Here is a 22,692-nt window from a genome sequence, read left to right as displayed (position 1 = left end):
ACCCCAAGCATACAGCCAAAGCTACCCAGGAGTTCATGAGTGCAAAAAAGTGCAACATTCTGCAATGGCCAAGTCAATCACCAGATCTTAACCCAATTGAGCTTGCATTTTACTTGCTCAAATCCAGAATTAAGACGGAAAGACCCACAAACAAGCAAGACCTGAAGGCTGCGGCTGTAAAGGCCTGGCAAAGCATTAAGAAGGAAGAAACCCAGCGTTTGGTGATGTCCATGGGTTCCAGACTTAAGGCAGTGATTGCCTCCAAAGGATTCGCAACAAAATATTGAAAATAAAAATATTTTGTTTGGGTTTGGTTTATTTGTCCAATTACTTTTGACCTCCTAAAATGTGGAGTGTTTGTAAAGAAATGTGTACAATTCCTACAATTTCTATCAGATATTTTTGTTCAAACCTTCAAATTAAACGTTACAATCTGCACTTGAATTCTGTTGTAGAGGTTTCATTTCAAATCCAATGTGGTGGCATGCAGAGCCCAACTCGCGAAAATTGTGTCACTGTCCAAATATTTCTGGACCTAACTGTATATACCAGGGTTGGGACATATATACCAGGATGAGGCCATATATACCGGGATATAGCAATGTTGAGGTCATACACCAGGATGGGGCCATGATGTGGACAGACACAGTTACCAGAATGGGGAACATATTTACCAGAAAGTTGCCCAGGATGGGGCACATTAGTACAGGATGAGGTCATTACTACACAATTAATAGAGCTGTAGGGGGAAAAAGCGCAATAGGGTCTTACCCGGTATGAGGGTAGAGAGACAGAAAGAGGTACACTCACCTGGTAGGGTTGTGCAAGTCACAACTCCTTATGATCGCATGTGAGTGCCTTTTTGTGGTTTAGCAGCGGCCCCGGAATGCAGTATATAAAATATAGGTCAGGTAAAGAGAAAACCGGTTTAAATGCCGCGCTAAAAACCACTGATGTTGTAGATGAAAAAGATTTCCTTTATTTCATAATTCTACGCGTTTCAGAGACATCTCCGTCTCCTTCCTCAGGAAAATAAATCATATTCAGGATTTATTTTCCTGAGGAAGGAGACGGAGATGTCTCTGAAACGCGTAGAATTATGAAATAAAGGAAATCTTTTTCATCTACAACATCAGTGGTTTTTAGCGCGGCATTTAAACCGGTTTTCTCTTTACCTGACCTATATTTTATATACTACACAATTAAGGGAGAGCAGGGGCAACTCATATAGAAATAAAAATGCTACAATGGGCCATACAACTGACCAAAATGTGGGGGGGCAGGCTCAGACTTTGCATTAGGGCCCATCAGACTCCAGTTACACTACTGGCTGTGCTGTCCAGCTTTATTGAATGTTTATATTCAGCTGCCACAGGAGCTGACAGCTAATTGGTGTCACCTCCCTAATTTGATATTGATGATCTATTCCAAAGACAGATCATCAATACTGAATGACTGGACAACCCGTTTACTTGTAATATGTACTTTACTTTCTTAAAAACTCATTTTATATGTCTATCGCACAAATCAGCAATAGGTAAAAAAAGGATTTTATTGGCAAATGCTTTAAATAATGTTTATAGATAAATTGCAAATTTGTAGTACATGGGTATAGACTAAATTTGCTTTATAGTAATTAAAGGGCTAGTCCCATCTCATAATGGTATATCACTGCTATCAGCAGGAGTTCGGAGTTCATGTTGAAGGAGGATATGGTGGGATCGGACTCTGTTCCAAGCTTACCCCTTAAATATTTGTTATACTCTTGTTAGCAGCTTAACCAGAAATTATTTTTTAAATCACAATTTTGTCTTTACAATGGTTAATTAACTTTTCTTTTCACAAAGATAGTCATGGCATGGTTCTGCATTTAAGAAACATACGTTACTTGTTGTTATTATTAGGGCTTTGCTTTTTGCCATATGCCCAAACAACAAGCAAAACAGAACAAAACTAGGATGAAAAGGGTCATTGTTGCAAACCAACCAGAAACTTATCTGTAGAAAATTAAAGGGAATCTGGCAGCAGGATTTTGCTATGTAATCTGAGAGCAGTTTGAGCTAGGGGCACATACCCTGATTCCAGCAATGTATAACTAAGTGAGCTGCTTCTTGTAGTTTCTATAAAATCAGTGCTTTATCAAAAGGAGATTATCACTAGAGGACTAAATGTCTTGCCATGTAATCTACCTGCTCTGTGTAACCCTTCACCGACCACTGATTAGCAGCTTACTGTCATTGTACAGTGTACACAGAAAATTGTGGGCGGGTGATACAGGGCTCAGCATTCAGAGAACTGCAGCATAAAAATAGTGATTTTATCAAAACTGCAGCAAGTAGCCCAGTAAGTGACATATAGCTGGAATCGGGGTCTTTGTCTATACATCATGCTGCTGTCTGATTACACAACAAAAAGCTAATAACGGATTCCTTTAATGCTTGAGCCTGTTATTTGTATTTTAATTATCACTATTTTATAGTTCATGGTCAACATTCCTAATATCTGATCTATATTGGAGCTATCAATACATGTTGTCCATGAAAAAAAATGTTTGTTGGTTATTTTAGCTTAAATTGGTTAAGATTGCAATTCCTGGGTACATTATGCTGTAACTCTAAAAACTGCCATTGTCAATCATGAAATACTGTATCAAACACGTGTAAATGAATCACATTATATGGATATACCATGAGGGTGCTCAAATGAGAGTCCAGCACTATATAACCTATAATAACGCACACTGACTTATTAAATGTAGAGGTTTTACAGAGGCCTCCGAATAAACTCAATAAAGCCCTCACCTTCACACGGCTCACGGCTTCTTGAGCTTGCATCATTCTGATATTTTTCGATGGATTTCGTTCTGACAACAGCTGTGTGGAGCCCAAGAAATTGGCTGCAAAGATAATCCCATCAATGAGATCCTCTGGTTCACAAGGGCCAGGTACTGAAATAAGAGATAGTAGTTGGTTACCACAATCTTGAAATGTGGGAAAAAAAATACAGGAAATAATAAAGTTGCATAATAGAACTAATTTACTATATTCGTACAATATATTTTACTTATTTATTCATATATTTCTTAGTCTTTACACTTTAAGTAACAATTGAAAATTCTGTTTCAAAATTATGCTTTAAGATATATTTTTATTTTAGATTGTTAATATTATTTTACTTTATTGCTAGTGATGAGCGATCACTACCATGCATAGGTGCTGGATACTAGTAACGAGCAGTTGGATGCTCGGAAGGCTCAACTCGTGGACCAAGTATAATGACAGTCAATGGGGAACTCAAGCATTTATCCAGAAGATCTTCTGGAAAAATTCTTGAGTTCCCCATTGACTTCCATTATACTCAGTACACAAGACAAGCCTGTCCAAGAATCCAACTGCTCATTACGAGTACCAAGCATCAAAGCATGGCAGTGCCCGCTAATGATGAGCGAGTTTCGAAATACTCGGATTCGTGATACTCGTAACGAGTACTCAAGGTAGCAAGCCGGGGTACAACTTAAGGGAGAACAGGGACATAAGGATCTCATCTCAAAACAAGGGGACCATATGCTTAGTCCAATTAAGGACCATTGGGATGCCCAGGATGTTATGTGCATTTTAATGGGTGAGACCATTCCAGTTTCCTTCTTATAAGACATTGATTTTTTTGGACCTTGTGGTACTTTATAGTCCAAATCCTGTCGGTAGCTGTCCTTGCCTGCAGTTCGCACCGGTCAGCATATCATACATATGTTATCTTTCAGAAAATCCTTTTCTGGCCACCTGAACCCTTGATACATGCTAAGGGAGATGTATGATATATGGCATTTTTTTAGATAACTTTTTACTGAAGTAAGGATCTCCTGCTTCCTTTTAAGGAAAAATATATTAAAAGTTAAGTTTTATATTTCTTGTACCCCGGCTTGCTACCTTGATTATTTGGATTGTGGTACTTTACCAGTGGCTATTTTCTGTATTCGAGTATGCGAGTTTTGAAATACTCGGAATCGCGATACTCTTAACGAGTACTGTCTAATACTAGCGTATGTATTCCAAATAGTGTGTGCAATGCAAGTCGATGGGGAATACTCCCAATGTAACAAGTAACCCGAATGCCGCACAATTCGCTACTCGCATGGGTTACTCGTTACATTGCGAGTATTCACCATTGACTTGCATTGCACACACTATTCGGAATACATTCGCGAGTATTAGACAGTACTCGTTAAGAGTATCGCGAATCCGAGTATTTCAAAACTCGCTCATCATTAGTGCTCGCTCATCACTAGTTATAAGTACCGAGCACCTGAGAATGGTAGTGCTCACTCATCACTATTTATTACTTATTATTTATGGTATAATTATATTACTTTTTTATTAGATCACTAGGCAAAAAAGTAATGTGAAAAACACAGGCGTGTAATAAAACATATCTGACCTGCCATGGACTTTTCAAAAGCTATTCACGCTAAATGTGTTTAACAGATGCCATAATAGCCTATGGGCAGCAGTTGCTTGTGAAAGATGCCTAACACTGGCACCCGTCACCCATAGGTTATATCATCCGCTTAATGGATATGTCTGTAAAATTTTCTGTAAAGCTTAACATAGCCGGTAAATGGATATCATCATACATCGGGAGCTTTTCCTAACAATGCATGTTAAACTGAGGCCAAAAATGGCTTACGGCATAGCTCCACTTGGTCGTTGTTTTATTCTACCCCTTTGGCTCTTGCAATGTCTCCTTGGCAGAAACATATTGTCAGAGTTTTTCAGATATTTGATATACTCTACACCCATAAACTATCATGGCTTCCATTGTCGTCAAGAGTGATAATGTATATTTGATCACAGCCTTATCTGAAACCAGTAGATCAAATTTCCACCATATAAAGTTTGGCCATGCACAATGCCATGTGCATGGATCCAGCTTGTACAAATGCATAGTATATTAAATACAAGCATATTTATCAAGCTTCCAATGTCTTTGTCTGCCTGAGAACAGTGTAAATGTATTTGCTCCTATAGCAGCTGTATAAACGATAGCTCATCAGTGTCTATACATAGTGAATGCCCTATCTATGAATTAGCTGCCATATTTATTTTTTATTAACAGCATTCTCGGTAACACCTCCATTCATAAATACTGTACAATGATATGGTAGGAAAGACAAAACCAAAAAAAATTGTTCAAAATCTTTTAGCAGAATATCCATTTTTACTTAAATTGTAATTGGACCATTGAAATGTATTTTTTTCCCCTCAACATTTAAAAGGAACAGGTCACCAGATTTGGTGACTATAAGCTGCGGCCACCACCAGTGGGCTCTCATATACAACATTCTAACATGCTGTATATAAGAGACCAGGCCGCTGTGTAGAGCGTAAAAATCACTTTATAATGCCTAACGGTCGCTGTGATGGTATCTCCATTCTCCGGTGCTGGCGCCTCCTCTTTCGGCCATTTTCATTCTCCTTCTGAAGCCTGTGTGCATGACGCTTCCTACGTCATACACTACAAAACTTTGATCTGCCCTGCACAGGACCTCAATGTCGGTGGGTGTGGATGACGTAGGACAAGTCATGCACCCCGGCTTCAGAAAAAGGATGACAAAGATGGCTGAAAGAGGAGGCGCCGGCACCGGAGAATGGAGACGCCCATATGACCCAACTCCACCGCAGTGACCATTTAGGTGACTATTATAATGTGATTTTTACGCTCTACACAGTGGCCTGGACTCTTATATGCAGCATGTTAGAATGCTGTATATAAGAGCCTTATGGTGGTGGTTGCAGCTTATAGTCACCAAATCTGAAGACAGGTTCCCTTTAAGGCTATCTGCACACGTTGCGTAGTGTCCATGCTGAAAAATCTCCAGCGATTTGGCAGTGCAAGTGCGCTTCAAATCACTGCAGAAACACTGCGCAATGGATGCAGTGTGTCTGCAGAATAGATGCCGAATTCATGCGCTCTGGATGCTGCCTCTCCCATAGACAGAGTGGGAGCAGCATCCAAAGCGCACAAAATAAGTGACGTTACTTTTTTGAGTGCAGCGATTTGGATCAAAATTTCAGCATGCAAATCGCTGCGCTCTCAAATGCAATGTGCAGATGGATTATGCACAATCTTCATAGATTGTGCTGGGGAAGCTGGATGCATGCATTTACATTGCAGTGCAATATGCAGCGTAAACGCATGGAATTATGCAACGTGCGCACATAACCTTAAGGCCCCTTTACACATAGCGACATCGCTAGCAATGTCGCTTGTAAAAGCACCCGCCCCCGTCGGTTGTGCGTCATGGGCAAATCGCTGCCCATGGCACAAAACATGGCTACCACCCGTCACAAGGACTTACCTTCCCTGCGACATCGTTGTGGCCGGCGAACCGCCGCCTTTCTAAGGGGGTGGTTCATTCGGCGTCCCAGCGGCGTCACTAAGCGGCCGCCCAATAGAAGCGGAGGGGGGGAGATGAGTGGGATGAACATCCCCGCCCACTTCCTTCATTCCTCATTGCGGGCGGCCGCAGGTACGGTGATGTTCCTAAATCCTGTGGTGTCACACATAGCGATGTGTGCTGCCGCAGGAACGACAAACAACCTGTGTCCTGCAACAGCAACGATATTCGGGAAAGGAACGACGTGTCAACGATCAACGTTTAGGTAAGTAATTTTGATCGTTAACGGTCGTTCCAGCGTTTCACATGCAACGACGTCACTAACGAGGCCGGATGTGCATCACGAATTCCGTGACCCCAACGACATCTCGTTAGTGATGTCGTTGCGTGTAAAGCCCGCTTTATTGTCTTAATGAATCCAAGAAAATCAATGGGATCTGGGTAATGATCACACAAAAACTTCTTCGAGATGTGCGCAGCTCAAGAGTCAGGGTCATACAGGTCATGGTTGCACGCACCGATCAGGATACAGATTCCATAGAAAGCATACGTTTTCCTTTCTGTACATACTCCAGGCTGAGTGTGTGCTCAGGCAGGATCTCTGCGCTCCTGAACTCCCACCTCTCACAGGGGTTTAAGTCATTGGTGGGGATCTCAGAACCCAACCCAATCTGATCTGCTTGTAATCAATAGGACAATAAAATGTGAAAAAAAGAAAAAAACATTTCAAAGGTTATTTAACTCTTTAAGATACATTTGGAATATTTGTATTCAAGAGGGGTTGAGTAATATACATGGGATTATATCTCTTCATAAGTCATTTCCCTAAATACCTGACACCTCACCACATTAGTGATGGGTTGTCAACTTTGCAAACACCATAAAAACTAAACAAGTATATTCCTAAGCACTTCTTTTGTAAATTGCTATTCCCCACTGAATAACAACCAGATGTATGAGTGTCTGCAGACAACAGAATGTTGGGCGGTGTGGGAACACTTATACAATGCGTAGATTATATAACACATGTATTTTAGCTTATCACGATAATGCACTTTCTTGTATCTTTAGCAATTCTACATGATAGATATTTGAAGCGTTCATTCTCCTTAGACAAATAGGAATGAATAATGGAGAATAGAAATAAGGACACATAAAATGATAAGAGTTCTGTCTTAAAAAGAAATAAAAGATAAAAGGCAAAGTATCACTAGTTTCATGCTTCCCGAACCACAAGCAGCATGAATGAAGAGCCTTGCTGATCGATTGTAGCAAAGTATGTTTTACTCTGAAATGAGTTGGCGCTTTAGAGAAAATATTATGACTGATTGACTGGTATTGCACGTGCCAGTCTTAACTCGCTGGAGTACGAAGATCCTAATTCATTGAGAAGTACACATAACTTAAAAGCAATCTATCACCAGGTTTTTGCCATCTAATGTGAGATCAGCATAATGTAGGGGTAGAGATCCTGATTCCAGCGGTGTGTCACTTACTGGGCTGCTTAGAGTAGTTTTGATAAAATCTCTGTTTAGTCAGCAGTAAATTATCACAACAGGACTACTTGGCCTGCTGCAGGTAGTCCAGCATATTCATGAGCTCTGTATATCTGCAGCAGAGAAAACATTGATTTTATCAAAATGACAGCAAACAGCTCAGTAAGTGACACATCGCTGGAATCAGGGTCTCTGTCTCTAAATTATGCTGCTCGCAGATGGGGGAGCAAAAACTTGTGACAGATTCCTTTTAATAAATCAGGTGCAACTCCTAGCTGGCATGTGCCACCAGTACAATGAACATTTCTGGAGAACGTTATGCCAGTAAAGCGGTGTCACTTTTCATTAATTTAATGGGCGAGTGTTGCCAGGCCCCTTCCCACCTATGCTCTGCCCATATTGGCGTAGCTGGCGGAGATTGACGTGAAAATGCATAACTTCTGATATGAGCAAGAATAATACAAATTACGGTGTTTTATGCTAGAATTCTGACACAAACACCTTAACTAATCAACATCATACTATTGAAAAGCCTCCTGGGAACCTTATGGAGGGACCTGAATAGCCTGGCAAGCATGGTCAGCTTGTTTGCACATCAATTAGATGATAGATCCTTCCCTATGTACACACATGGGATAGACAAGCCTTTCTAGGGACTGTACCAGACTGGTCAGCTCAGTCCCTACAGTCCCCGTCCGCCTTTCCAAACTATGTTTTATCTAAAAACACTGCAGCACGTCAGACTAAAGGCTGAAATTGACAGGTTCCATTTAATGCAATAAAAACAGAAGCAAGACAGTGACAGGTTCCTAGTCTTAATTAAGCCATCATTGAAGTAATATGACCTGAATTAATTAGGAAGCATGTTCCTCTTCATGTCATAAGTGCGACTTACAACAGTCGTAGTAAGATTTGCCCTGCCAGAACCCAATATGATTATAAGTGGAAAAGGGGAGTAGAGCAGAGCTGTGTGTCATATCAAACACCTGTTTCAGCACTATCACAACGCTGTCAGCTCTACTCTACTCTCTCTTAGCCAACACGGACAGTGCAATGAGATGAAAATTGCAAGAGGAGTTTGTAATGACACATAGTTCTGTTCTACACAGTAAATGTCTCCAATCAGATCAATGAGCAGAATTGGGCTGTCTATTATTACATGTCTCACATGAGAAATCCCATCCTAAGCTTCTCTGGAGGCATGATTTTTAGTCCCCTACATAATGCATTCTGCTTATGATTGGTCAGCGTTATACAGGATAAAAGTAACTTCCATCTGCTAATGCCCCCTTGGTGGAAAGGTCAAATTTAATTCTAAATTTTACTAGCTAATATCCCTGCAATGGAGGTGGGGAGGATAATAAAAAAAAATAAAACTATGATTTATTCAGCTATGGAGCCTGTATTCCATGATGTGGCCAGTTTAACATGCTAAAACTGGTGAAAGATCCTCTTTAAAAGGGAACCTGTCACCAGATTTGAGCCTACAACATGCAGCCACCACCACCAAGCTCTTATATACAGCATTCTAACTTGCAACATATAAGAGCCCAGTCCGCTGTGTAGAACGTAAAAATGACTTTATAATACTTACCTAAATGGTCGCTGCGGTGGAGTTGGGTCATATGGGCGTGTCCGTTCTCCGGGTCCGGGTCTTCCTCTTTCAGCTATCTTTGTTGTCCTTCTTCTGAAGCCAGGGTGTCATGACGCGTTCTACGTCATCCATACTCGCCGACACTGAGGTCCTGCACAGGCGCACTTTGATCTACTCTGAGCAGATCGGAACCGGCGAGTGTGTATGATGTAAGACGCGTCATGCACACAGGCTTCAGAAGAAGGACGAAGATGGCTGAAAACGTAGACGGCCACATGGCCCAACTCCACTGTAGTGACCGTTTAGGTAAATATTTTAAAGTCATTTTTATTTTCTACACAGCAGCCTGGGCTCTTATATACAGCATGTTAGAATGCTGTATATAAGAGCCCACTGGTCTGGTATAGGCCCCAAAACTGGTGACAGGTTCCCTTTAAATAGGGACTTAGATTTTTTGCTGCATTTATATTCACCATATTTATGAGATGCTTTCCAGCTCGTAATGTGAATTGGATCTGATGAAGTGTTCACATCTGTGTACTGTATTGTGAACTGTTACTATGGAGATATGGACTGAAAGTAATCATGATATTTACCATGTGAAGTGCGGTGCTGCGGAGCTGTGTGTGTTTGATTGATAAATTTATATGTAGAAAGAAGAACTAAATATATAACTGTTGACAATATTGACCCTCCGTGTCCTGCTATGATATCAAAATGAAAAGCATGATTATTATACCTGAGTCTGTGGCACCACTTGGTGCACTACTACATACAGGCAATGTCAATAGTTCTGGCACCATGCCATGCATGCCTATGTGTAAGAATGCACACAAGACATACAGTACAGATCAAATGTTTGGACACATCTTCTTATCTCTAGAACAACTGTTAAGAGGAGACTTTGTGCAGCAGGCCTTCCTGGTAAAATAGCTGCTAGGAAACCACTGCTAAGGACAGGCAACAAGCAGAAGAGACTTGTTTGGGCTAAAGAACACAAGGAATGGACATTAGACCAGTGGAAATCTGTGCTTTGGTCTGATGAGTCCAAATTTGAGATCTTTGGATCCAACCACCGTATCTTTGTAGAAAAGGTGAACGGATGGACTCTACATGCCTGGTTCCCACCGTGAAGCATGGAGGAGGAGGTGTGATGGTGTGGGGGAACTTTGCTGGTGACACTGTTGGGGATTTATTCAAAATTGAAGGCATACAGAGCCAGCATGGCTACCACAGCATCTTGCAGCAGCATGCTATTCCATCCGGTTTGCGTTTAGTTGGACCATCATTTATTTTTCAACAGGACAATGACCCAAAACACACCTCCAGGCTGTCTAAGGGTTATTTGACTAAGAAGGAGAGTGATGGGATGCTACGCCAGATGACCTGGCCTCCACAGTCACCAGACCTGAACCCAGGGGCGTAACTAGAGTTTGATGGGCCCCGGTGCAAAGTTCAGACCTGGGCCCCCCCCTCCACGTACATCGACATTTAGGGTACAGGATAATGACACTGACACTCGGGGTACAGGATAATGATGCTGACACTTGGCTCTTACCCACAGCACCCAGATTTCCCATTATCTGAAATCCCTCTATCAGCATCCAGCTTTCCTATTTTCTGATATCCATCTTGTCCTCGGCACACTGCTTCCCCATGCTCTGTTATACATCTTTCCCTCAGCACCCAGCTTTCCCATATCAGAGTATGGGAAAGCTGGGTGCTGAGACATGATGTATAGCAGAGCATGGGAAAGCTGGGTGCTGAGAGAAGATGTATAGCAGAGCATGGGAAGGTCGTGTGCACAACAAAAAAACAAAATCATTTTATTTTATTACGTATGGGGGAAAAAAATTTACAAACAGAGCACTCCAAAGACAATCAAAACACACAAAAAAACAGAGTCCTAAATAGTATTAAAAATGGAGTCCACGGAGTAAGCTCACAATAACATCAATATAATAACATCTAAACCAGGGGTGGGGAACCTCCGGCCCGCGGGCCGTATGCGGCCCGCGATGACATTTTCTGCGGCCCCCGGGCACATTCCAGGCAACCCCAGTGCTCGAGCGGCACTTGCGCTTTTGCCGGCCGCCGGCCCTTTAAATCCCAGTGCGTTCTGGGTAGATGCTAGAATGTATGGGCTTTTTCCAGATCCTGTTTGCAGCCCTTTTCGGGACCTGACTACAGCACATACATTCTAGATTGAACCCGGGACTGTGCTCGCGTGCTCAGGGTTTACCTTGTGGGCGGGTAAGCAGCGCGCTGTGCTCCTTTCACAGAAGAGGTTCAGGCCAGCAGATGCCTCCCGGACCTATGCTGTGTGACTCCTTCTCCCCAAGAACTGTGAGTATGCAACCCATCGCTGCCCCCCCATCCAGTGCTATGTACCCCCTAGTACTGTGTGTAACCCCTCAGTGCTGTGTAATCTGTGCAGCCTTCTAGTGTTGTCAGTGCTGCCACATAGTGCTCTCCCTGCTGTCTCCTAGTGCTGTCACCTAATGCTCTCCGTGCTGCCTCCTAGTGCTGCCACCTGGTGCTCTCTGTGCTACCACCTGGTGCTCTCTATGCTGCCACCTGGTGCTCTCTGTGCTGCCACCTGTTGCTCTCTGTGCTGCCACCTGGTGCTCTTTTTGCTGCCACCTAGTGCTCTTTGTGCTGCCACCTAGTGCTCTTTGTGCTGCCACCTAGTGCTCTTTGTGCTGCCACCTAGTGCTCTTTGTGCTGCCACCCAGTGCTCTTTGTGCTGCCACCCAGTGCTCTTTGTGCTGCCACCTAGTTCTGTCAATGCTGCCACGAGGTTCTGTCCGTGCTGCCACCTAGTGCTCTTTATGCTGCCACCTAGTTCTGTCCATGCTGCCACCTGGTGCTCTCTGTGCTGCCACCTAGTGCTCTCTGTGCTGCCACCTAGTGCTCTCTGTGCTGCCACCTAGTGCTCTTTGTGCTGCCACCTAGTGCTCTTTGTGCTGCCACCTAGTGCTCTTTGTGCTGCCACCTAGTGCTCTTTGTGCTGCCACCTAGTGCTCTTTGTGCTGCCACCTAGTGCTCTTTGTGCTGCCACCTAGTGCTCTTTGTGCTGCCACCTAGTTCTGTTCATGCTGCCACCTAGTTCTGTCCATGCTGCCACCTAGTGCTCTCTGTGCTGCCACCTAGAGCTCTCTGTGCTGCCACCTAGAGCTCTCTGTGCTGCCACCTAGAGCTCTCTGTGCTGCCACCTAGAGCTCTCTGTGCTGCCACCTAGAGCTCTCTGTGCTGCCACCTAAGTGCTCTCTGTGCTGCCACCTAAGTGCTCTCTGTGCTGCCACCTAGAGCTCTCTGTGCTGCCACCTAGAGCTCTCTGTGCTGCCAACTGGCGCTCTCTGTGCTGCCAACTGGCGCTCTCTGTGCTGCCAACTGGCGCTCTCTGTGCTGCCAACTGGCACTCTCTGTGCTGCCAACTGGCGCTCTCTGTGCTGCCAACTGGCGCTCTCTGTGCTGCCACCTAGTGCTGTCCGTTGTGCCACCTAGTGCTGTCCGTTGTGCCACCTAGTGCTGTCCGTTGTGCCGCCTATAATGCTGTCCGTTGTGCCGCCTATAGTGCTGTCCGTTGTGCCGCCTATAGTGCTGTCCGTTGTACCGCCTATAGTGCTGTCCGTTGTGCCGCCTATAGTGCTGTCCGTTGTGCCGCCTATAGTGCTGTCTGTTGTGCCGCATATAGTGCTGTCTGTTGTGCCGCCTAGTACTGTCCGTTGTGCCGCCTATTGCTGTTCGTGCTGCCACCTAGTGCTGTCTGTGCCTGCCACCAGTGCTGTCCATGCTCAGCATCTCCTGTGATGTATACGCCCCTCTTGTGATATATATGCCCCAGTCCCTCCTGGGATGTATATGATGCAGCCTCTCCTGGGATGTATATGACGCAGCCTCTCCTGGGATGTATATGACGCAGCCTCTCCTGTGATGTATATGCCTCAGTATCTCCTGTGATGTGTATGCCCCCAGCCTCTCCTGTGATGTATATGTCCCAGCTTCTCCTGTGATTTGTATGCCCCCAGCCTCTCCAGACCAAGACAAACCTGGAAAAGCTGTTGTGAGAAACAAAATGATCAATATCACTGAACATCACAGCCGCTCCAGCCACCACATTAGGGGGGAGTTAATTGTTTGACCAAATATAGCCTGGTCGTTTTGAAGTTGATAATTTGGTGCGGCCCCCAAAGGTTGGTAGAAAATTCCAAATGGCCCCCGGCAGTAAAAAGGTTCCCCACCCCTGATCTAAACTATTACATCAACAACATTAGATGCTAGGCGAGTAAAAAATTTGCACACTCACATAGCACTCGTATGACATGGAAAACCAAACAGATTGCACTCATCCTACTCTCCTGGATGAGACTCGGACCCATTTTTCATATGCAGATGTGATGTGATCTCCACCATTTAATCTCATTTGTGCCCTGACAATAGCAACAGCTAGTTTCTCCTTTTCTTTTTTAGGGGGCATACATTTTTTTTAGAGGCCCCCAATGAAAAAAAAAAATTCATTTTTTTAAAATATTTTTTTCCCCACTATAAAAAATAATCATTAAATGGCATTTCTTGGATGTTACAAATATTAGAGTATTAAAAAAATATGTCTCAAAAGGTGATGATGAATTTACAACAAAATGACTTTGCCAAAATACATCATCACTAAAGGGGAATCTATCAACAGGTTTTTTCTACCTCATCTAAGAGCAGCATAATGTAGGGAAAGAGATCCTGAATCCAACGATCACTAAGGCCGGAGTCACACTTGCTAGTGCCTCGCGTGTAGCTCGCGCGATTCTCTCATTGAATCACCCGGCATGACCGCACACTATGCATACAGGAGCGTCTGAGCTGCATAGAGATACATGCAACCGACCCGCTCCTGTCAGGGGAGTGTGCGGCCAAGCCGGATTCTACCATGAGAGACTCGCGCGAGTTACAAGCGAGGCACTAGCAAGTGTGATTCTGGCCTTAGATTACTGGGTGCAGCCATTCTCACACCATCAAAGATTTTATTTTTAACAAAGCAGCAGAGCTTAAAACGCTGCCAAAGCCACACCAGGCTTTCAGTGTACATTTCCATACAGAGAAGCTCCTAATCAGACAGGAGCACAGTCGGACTTGAGCGCATGCACTCCTGAGTCCGCTAATGATAAAGCTACTGAAGCTTAAACTAACATTGCAGGTAAAGAAAAACATACTTTGTGATAAGAGACACATGGCTGTAATCTCTATGTGAACCCTTACAGCATGCTTTCTTCAGATTACGTAACAAAAACATGCTGACAGATTCTCTTTAAAGGGTTAATGAAGTGTATATTTAGTTATAATACAAGAAAAATATCTAAACTATTTGAATTATTTTTATACCACGTAAATGTCTAACACATCACAGAAAAATTCACTTCTTATCTATCGAAATATAATTTCAAGTCGTCCTTGCGCACCAAATGTTTATTGTTAATCTAAGTCTGAAAGGTCATTTGCTACATGCAAGAGACATATGCTTGACTGCAGCCACAAAGCCAAAAGCAGCATGTACCCCCTGCATCCAGTATCATTCAGAAGAGAGAACGCAATTGTCTACTGAATCGTCTTCTCTCTGGTAAGTACAGTGTGTAAAGAAAAAAATGCTTCATGACTTTTATTACTAGATCACTGGAATGTTAGACTATAAAGTGGTCTAAAAGAAGGAGTTTACAGCTGATTACATATTCCTGGGGAGTATCTGGTCTGCTTGGCATCTGTTCAGGTTCTTAAAAGACCTTGCGTGTACTGTACATTAGATTATAGCTGTATTTTATGTCAGTCGCGTATCCGTTACTGCCATCGGTGAACTTATAAAAAGAGAACAATCCCAAGAAGGCAAAATATTGGATTACCAATTAATATACATGTTATGCTATCAAGAAAGAGGCAACATAGTCATCTTATTAACATAGAAATTACATGTACCCCTTAAAGAGGTTGTGTCAGACAGATTCTAAGAGATTCCCTGGGATTTTCCCATGCACAAAGTTAATTTTAGAATTTATTTTAATTAAAAAATCTTGAAATACTAATCATTTCCACAACTGGATGTGTTTAGAAAAAATGTTCCTGTGCTGAGATAATCTTATATATGTGTCCCTGCTATGTACTGTGTAATGGCTGTGTCTGACCGTACAGGAACAAGGTGTGATCATACCACAGCTCCTGGGCAGGGGGTAATAAGAGAGAGCATGCAGACATTACAGCACAATTTATAGCAATTTATTTTTGTTAGGTAAAACATTTCCCTTCCTGTTTTTAAAAAATGTTTTACTTAAAAGAAAAAAATATTTGCTGTCCCATGCTGTAATGTCTGTATACTTTTTTCCTTCACTTTTTTACTTCCTCCCTGGCCCAGGAGCTGTGGTATGATCAGACTACGTTCCTGTACGGTCAGACACATCCATTACACAGTACAAAGCAGGGACACATACTGTATATAAGATTATCTCAGCACAGGAATATTCTATATAACATCCAATTGTGAAAATTATTATTATTTCAAGATCTATTGATTAAAATCAACTTTAAAATACATTTTGCTCATGGGAAAACCCCTTTAAGGATGGGGCCATATTTGCCATTTGTCATAATTGCATTCCAGGAGTAATCATTTTTTGGTGTTTTTATTTATCATTTTCCTTATAATAACTTATTATTACATATCTCTTATCAACTCTTTAAGATGTAGAAATATAAAAAAATACAATTCTGATTTTTTTTCACATTTAAAATTTTGCACTTTACATGTAGTGCACAAATAAAGTGTCACCTTTAATCTGTTGGTCAGTACCAATATGGCAATACCATTTTTTTTTTTTACTTTTTTAATGTTTTACTTTTTTTTTTACAAAAAATACATTCTTTGAAAAAAACAAACCCTTTTTTTATTGTTTTGCTATATTCTGGGATGCATTAGGTTTACATGTTTTACTTGATGGAGCTGAGTCAGGACTGTTTTTATAACATGACAAAGTGTAGTTTTTATTGGAATCATTTTGTGGTACAAATCAGTTTTGTATTTTGGCTTCAACACTACAACATTAGGTGTAGGTGAAGTTATGTTTATTCTCTTGATCAATACATTCTTTCATAGATTTTTATTTTTTAGGCAGAAGATAGACTTACAGTACGTTGAAAAGTATTCATGCCCCATGAATTTTTCCACATTTTTCAAGTTACAACCACAAACCTAAAAGTACCATATTTTATTGGGATTTTCTGTGACATGCTAACTCAAATTAGCATTTGTGACGTGTAAAGGAAATGATAGATAGTTTTGTAAATATTTTAAAAATATTAATCTGAAAATTGTGATATGTATTTACATATAGCCCCCTGAGTCAATTCTTTGTAAAACCATCTTTTGCTGCAATTACTGATGCAAGTCTTTTCGGGTATATCTCCTCTTTTTCTTTGCACACTAGCGCTAGGTCAGTGAGATTGGATGAAGAGCATCTGTGAGCAGCAATTTATGTCTTACTAGAGATTCTCAATGGGATTTAGGTCTGGACTATGGGCCATTCACACAAATTATATGCTTTGATCTAAACCATCCATTGTAGCTCTGGCAGTATGTTTAGGGTCGATGTCCTCCTGGAAGGTGAACCTACAACCCTATGTCAAATCTTTTGCAGCCTCTAACAGGTTTTCCTCCAGAATATTCCTATATGTAGCTCAATCCATCTTCCCATCAACTCTGACCAGCTTCCTTGTCATGACTGAAGAAAAGCATGCTCACAAGCAAGATGCTGTCACCATCATGTCTGACAGTGGGGATAATCATTTTATATTGAGGTGTAGTGTTAGTTTTCGGCAACAGATACTGTTTTGCTTTTAGCCAAAAAGTTCTACTTTAGCCTCATCTTACCAGAGCACCTCCTTCCACATACCATGTTGGTGGTACACAGGGTATGCATACTTTTTAAAGGAACTGTAGATCCATCAGGTTCAACATATAGCCTAACATCCTAACATGTTGTTCTAGAGAAAGGCAAAACCCCTATGAGGCAGATGCTAATTGCCCTGTATTAGTGAGAAGCTTCCTTCCCGACTCTACAACCAGCAATCAGATTGGTTCCCTGGATCAACGTCGCATCACACAATCTCTTAATCTGTAATACAGTTTTCAAGAAAGGCATCTATGCCTCCTTGAACTTTTGTTGTGAATTAACCATTATCACATCATATGACAGAGTGTTCCGTAGTATCACTGCTCTTATAGTAAAGAATCACTGTCTATGGTTATGATAAACCTTCTTACCTCTAAGCATAGTAGATGGCCCCTTTTCACTGTCACAGGCATAGGTGTAAAAAGTTCATAAGAAATATCTCAGTACTGTCCCCTAACATATTTGCCCACTGTAAAAAGATCACCCCTAAGCCTTAATTTTTCCAAACTGTATAAGCGCAAGTTTGACAATCTGTATTGGTATTGCAGTCCACCCATTCCTTTAATTACCTTGGTTGCTCTTTATTTCACTCACTCAAATTCAGCTACATTTTTCCGCACTAATGACTTGTACAGAGGCAAAACTCTCTTCTTACCATGTGCATCTATGCATGTTTTAATGCATCCCATTAACTTATTTGCGTTTGCAGCAGCTGCCTGGAACTGGTCACTAAAGTTGAGTTTGTCACCCACCTGTACACCTAAGTGTTTTTCAGTGACAGTTCTTCCCAGTGATTTACAATTTAGCACATTTAAAAGTTCAGTTCGGTACTCGAACTTGACCTTGGACCCCGAATACCAATCAATGGGTCCCGAACTTTCGTACTCGAACTTCGGTACTTTGGAACTTCGGTACTCAAACTTGACCTTGGACTCCGAATACCTGTCAAGGGGTCCCGAACTTTGGTGCTGTAAAATAGCTATAAAATGGTCATTGTAAGGGCTAGGGGGGTGTAAAAGGAAGCAAGTTTGGGGTAAGAGCAGAAAAATTGCCATGTAAACAAATGTGGATAGGAAATAATAATAATAAAAAAAAAAAAGACATGGGTTCCCTCCTATTTTTGATAACCAGCCAAATTAAAGCGGATAGCAGAGGGCTGGAATTATCAGGCAGGGAAGGCAGGAGAAATTATGAGACTTCCATTGATCAGGAGTAACCTACGGAGCCTTGGTCTCAAAATGAGCCTCTATAGAATTCGATGGATGTTATTGGACATTACACCATTGGATTACATTGGAACTTTGAGAATTTCTTTTTTATTAATAAATTGGTGAACTAGGGAGTGTGCGTGAGCCTTTATTCAAATAAACTATTTTTTTTCTTGTGTATGTATTTTAACTGTATATTTACTGTTATAGTAATGGCGGCGTTTGATAGATGCCTCTCCATTACTAACCACTGGGCTTGATGGCAGCTCTCAATTCACAGCTGACATCAACCCTAAAAGTAATACTCCGATTGCCACCGCACCAGCGCAATCAAGAAGAGCCAGGAAAAGCACCAAAATTGGCACATCTAATAGATCCACCACTTCTGGGGCAGCTGCAGGCTGCAATTTTTAGACTGGGAAGGGACAAATAACCATGGGACATTCCAGCCTGATATCAGGCCCCATCTGTCTGCTTTAGTTTGGCTGGTTATCAAAACTGGGGGTATCTCTTGCCGGTATTTTAAAATTATTTCAATAAAAAACTGCGTGGGGTCCCCCTCTTTTTTTTGATAACCAGCCAAGATAAAGCAGACAGCTAAAGCGCGCAGCTGTATGCTTTACTTGTGTTGGTTATCTAAAATAGGAGGGGATTGCATGTCATTTTGGGTTTTTTTGTAATTTATTTTGTTCTCAGAAATGTAAACATCTTCACCATGCTAAAAAGCTTGTTTATTGGCTGCGCTGTAGCCTTTCAACAAGTTTATGCAGGATCCAAACAGCACCCGAACCCAAACTTGGACATGGTCATCCGTGAAAAGTCCGTTTTTCAGTTTCAGCCCCTAACACTATGTGTCCGGTATGAACCCCAAACTTTACAGTTCGGGTTCTCTCATCTTTAGTGCTAGCCAATTTATATCTTGGCCCTGTTTTATCATTGTCTTCGCCTCTATTTTTTTGTTTATTTGTGTATTTTGCGCTTTTTATGTTTGTATCCTATTTGTGCCTTTTTTGAGGTCTATTTATATGTGCTCACCTTTTATTTCTGCTTTGTGGGCTGTGTCTAGCGATTCCAGATGTTTTTCTCTGATTCATGAATTGCGATTTTTTAAAATGTGCAACTTTTGACATCAAAAAGTAGCAAAAATGCTTCAAGACAGGAAAATAGACTGTTTTGGACTATTGCGCCATATTCATGATTCATGAATTTGGTGATCTAAGATAGCTCCAATCTAAGCACATGAAGAAGGAGCACTGCTGTATATGATAGCTGACGTCCGCTGTGGATGGCACAGCCACAACTAATACCACATAAGGGCGTATAGTCCTAGGAGACCTCAAAGTGTTACATTGCGATTCATGGCAAATTAATTTCCTGCTAATCAAATTATTTTAAAAAATTTGAAGAATTTGAATTTTAACAGGTTTGATCATCTCTAGTAAAAATACCGTGCAAAGAACTGTAGCAAAGGTGATTTGCTGTTCTTGAACACCATTACTCCTTATCTAGGGTGCACTTTTGTGGTTTTCTGGAGGAAAAAAAAAACCCACTGATGATCATGGGTTCTTCAACAGTTTGTGTGTGTGAGTCTTAAATTTGACTAAGAATGGGATTGTCCAACAGCAAACATGGAAAGAGAGAAAATGAAAATGTGCTTTGCCAGAAAAACGCAAATGGAAGGAAATATCTGCATAATAATTCTAGCTTTACTTCATCTAATATTCATTCACAGCTGCTACAGAGTGAAATACATGTTATGGTTAGTAGATAGAATTATATATGCTTACATTAACGTGTATAAGTTAGAGTTTTGTATATGATTTGTGACTAAATAAAATGTAATATGTATAAACTATTAATTAAACTATATGATATGCAATAAAAGTGTATAAACAAAAAACAAACTGTATTACTTCTTAATAGAAAAATAATTTTAAAGAGTTGGCTCCATGCAGTCAGCTGAGGCACAACCGCACTTTGGTTGGGTTGGAGGGTATTATGAGCAGTCCTGGTCTCTTTCAGTGCAGCGTTTACAAGCTTTAGGGTTCACTAACGTCTGTGTGTCAATATGCCAATGTGACGCGCCTGGACTACAATTCGCCCTCCGTGCAATACCCACCTCCTTCTTGATTATGAGTACCCAACTATATGGTGTTGCCTACATCAGCTAATCAAAATCCTAGGTACACTCTGCACTACACCCACCAGACACACCAGTGGACGGCCTGAGTGGAATAGGGTCGCCCACTTGGGGGGGTTGGTTAGGGGAGGTCAGAAGTGTCAGGAACAGGGAGAAGTAGTTTGGAAGTGAAGGAGAGAGGTGGTCAGGAGCAGGGCTCCTAGGTAGCTATCTAGGTGGTATGGGCCTAGAGGAGCTGGACCCCCAGTCGCAGGGGATCATGGCAAGGGGCACGGAACTGTCGAGGAGGGCAGCCAGCGGCCTTGCACCATCACCGGGCTGGGACCAAGGCATGACGGAGTACGTGGACTCTAGGTCAGGGAGTAGCTTCAGGCAACCTGAAAATCTACCCGACGAGAACGGTGCCTTCAAGATCCGCTCTCCACCTGCTCCAAAATCAGGGTACTTGCGCAACGAGGGGGATAGGACTTTCCACACAAACGGTCCAGAAAATCCCAAGCGTAAACCCTGAGAGCAAGCTTCTACACTTAGCCATAGTGGGGAGTGGGACCCGGCAAGTTCCAGACTACCGGGACCAACAGAGAAGTAAACTTAGTGCCAGGAGGCAGGTCACAGATCAAAAGGTAGCACCATTGGGGACGGCACCCGAACTAGCTCCCCTTAGCGGCAGCGGTATCCAGAAGTTTGGTTTATCCAGTTGTCGGTGTCAGCTTAATGGACTAAGTGAGTACGCAAGTGACCCCTTCGCACCCAACGGCACTCCCCCTCACCACCACCGAGTCTTGGGGCATCCCCCCTACCTGTGGAGAGTTCTAACACCTGGCCGCCCCATTCCATCCCCCTCGGGGTACTCCCAACTGCAGCGGTGGTACTCCAAATTACCAGATACCATGGGTGGCGTCACAACCTCTAACAAAATCCCCTGTAAATACCCCCTTCATTTGAGTGGCCGCACGACCCCCGTGTCTGTGGACCCCTCGAGCCACCGTGGATCCGGATCCGAGCAACCCGCCTGCTGGCACGGGGGCGGCACACCAACTGCAATTGGACAAAAAAATCAGATTGCACTCACACCAATGGTATTCAATAAGGCAGTGCTGATCTAAGAGTTCTTCCTCAGCTATTATTGGCCTGGAGAAAAAAATCGCAGTATGCTGCGTACAGTCGCGTAAAAGTGCCAGAACTCACCAATGCAAGTCAGTGGGTGCGAGAAAAAAAAAAGACGGCACATGGACCATCTGTATGCGGTAAGAATTTTACAGATACAATACCATTCTGTTACAACACTGTAAATAGTCCTGTTAATGAATGTTGATTAATAACTGCTGAGAAACACCCTCTTTTGCATATGGAGGGTATATGGATGTCATATGTATGCTAATAGAGAGAAAAAAAAATCACACACTTGCATTGCACTCATATGACATTTGGAAGACCAAATGGATTTTCACTTGTCTCACTTTTCTGGATGAATATAAGATCGTTTTTTTTTTTTTAGACAGATATGAGCAAACCCTTATTGGAAGTTGCTTGTAATGCTGCTTTCACACTTGCGTTGTCTTGCATCAGTCACAATCCGTCACCTTGAGGAATTACGGTATTTGGCAAAATATTTAGCAGGAATCTGTATTTTCCACATGGATTTCTATTAGCGACGGATTGTGACTAATGGCCTTGCATTGTATCCGCCGTGTGACGGATCAGTCGTTTACTGACTGACCATCAGGCGGTAGGAACACACACTGTAACTTTTTTTGTGTGCGGCGGATCGTTTTTTACTGTGAGCATGCATACAGTAACAAACCATGATGGACTGTAAATGCAGTTCCAGCAGCTTTTGTGAGCAATCAGCTGATCGGCCAGCGATCGCCTTTTCTGAACGATCAGCTGATTGCCCGGCGGCCGCACAACCGATCAGCTGATCGTTCACAA

At 42.3% G+C, this 22,692-nt stretch overlaps 1 protein-coding gene across 2 annotated transcripts in view; it reads right to left on the bottom strand.

Annotated features, from left to right (window-relative positions):
• Window positions 1-22,692, bottom strand: part of APBA2 (amyloid beta precursor protein binding family A member 2) — a 596,113-nt gene that overhangs the window by 174,481 nt on the left and 398,940 nt on the right. For both annotated transcript variants that reach the window (XM_075345685.1, XM_075345686.1), the window contains exon 6: window positions 2,802-2,947. In XM_075345685.1, the coding sequence (XP_075201800.1) occupies window positions 2,802-2,947 (146 nt within the window). The remainder of the gene's footprint in view (window positions 1-2,801; window positions 2,948-22,692) is intronic.

The sequence above is a fragment of the Anomaloglossus baeobatrachus genome, chromosome 4 (genome assembly GCF_048569485.1).
Source record: "Anomaloglossus baeobatrachus isolate aAnoBae1 chromosome 4, aAnoBae1.hap1, whole genome shotgun sequence".
In the NCBI taxonomy this organism is placed as follows: Eukaryota; Metazoa; Chordata; class Amphibia; order Anura; family Aromobatidae; genus Anomaloglossus; species Anomaloglossus baeobatrachus.
Note: the sequence above shows the minus strand (reverse complement) of the source record. Positions and strands in the feature narration are given on the sequence as shown.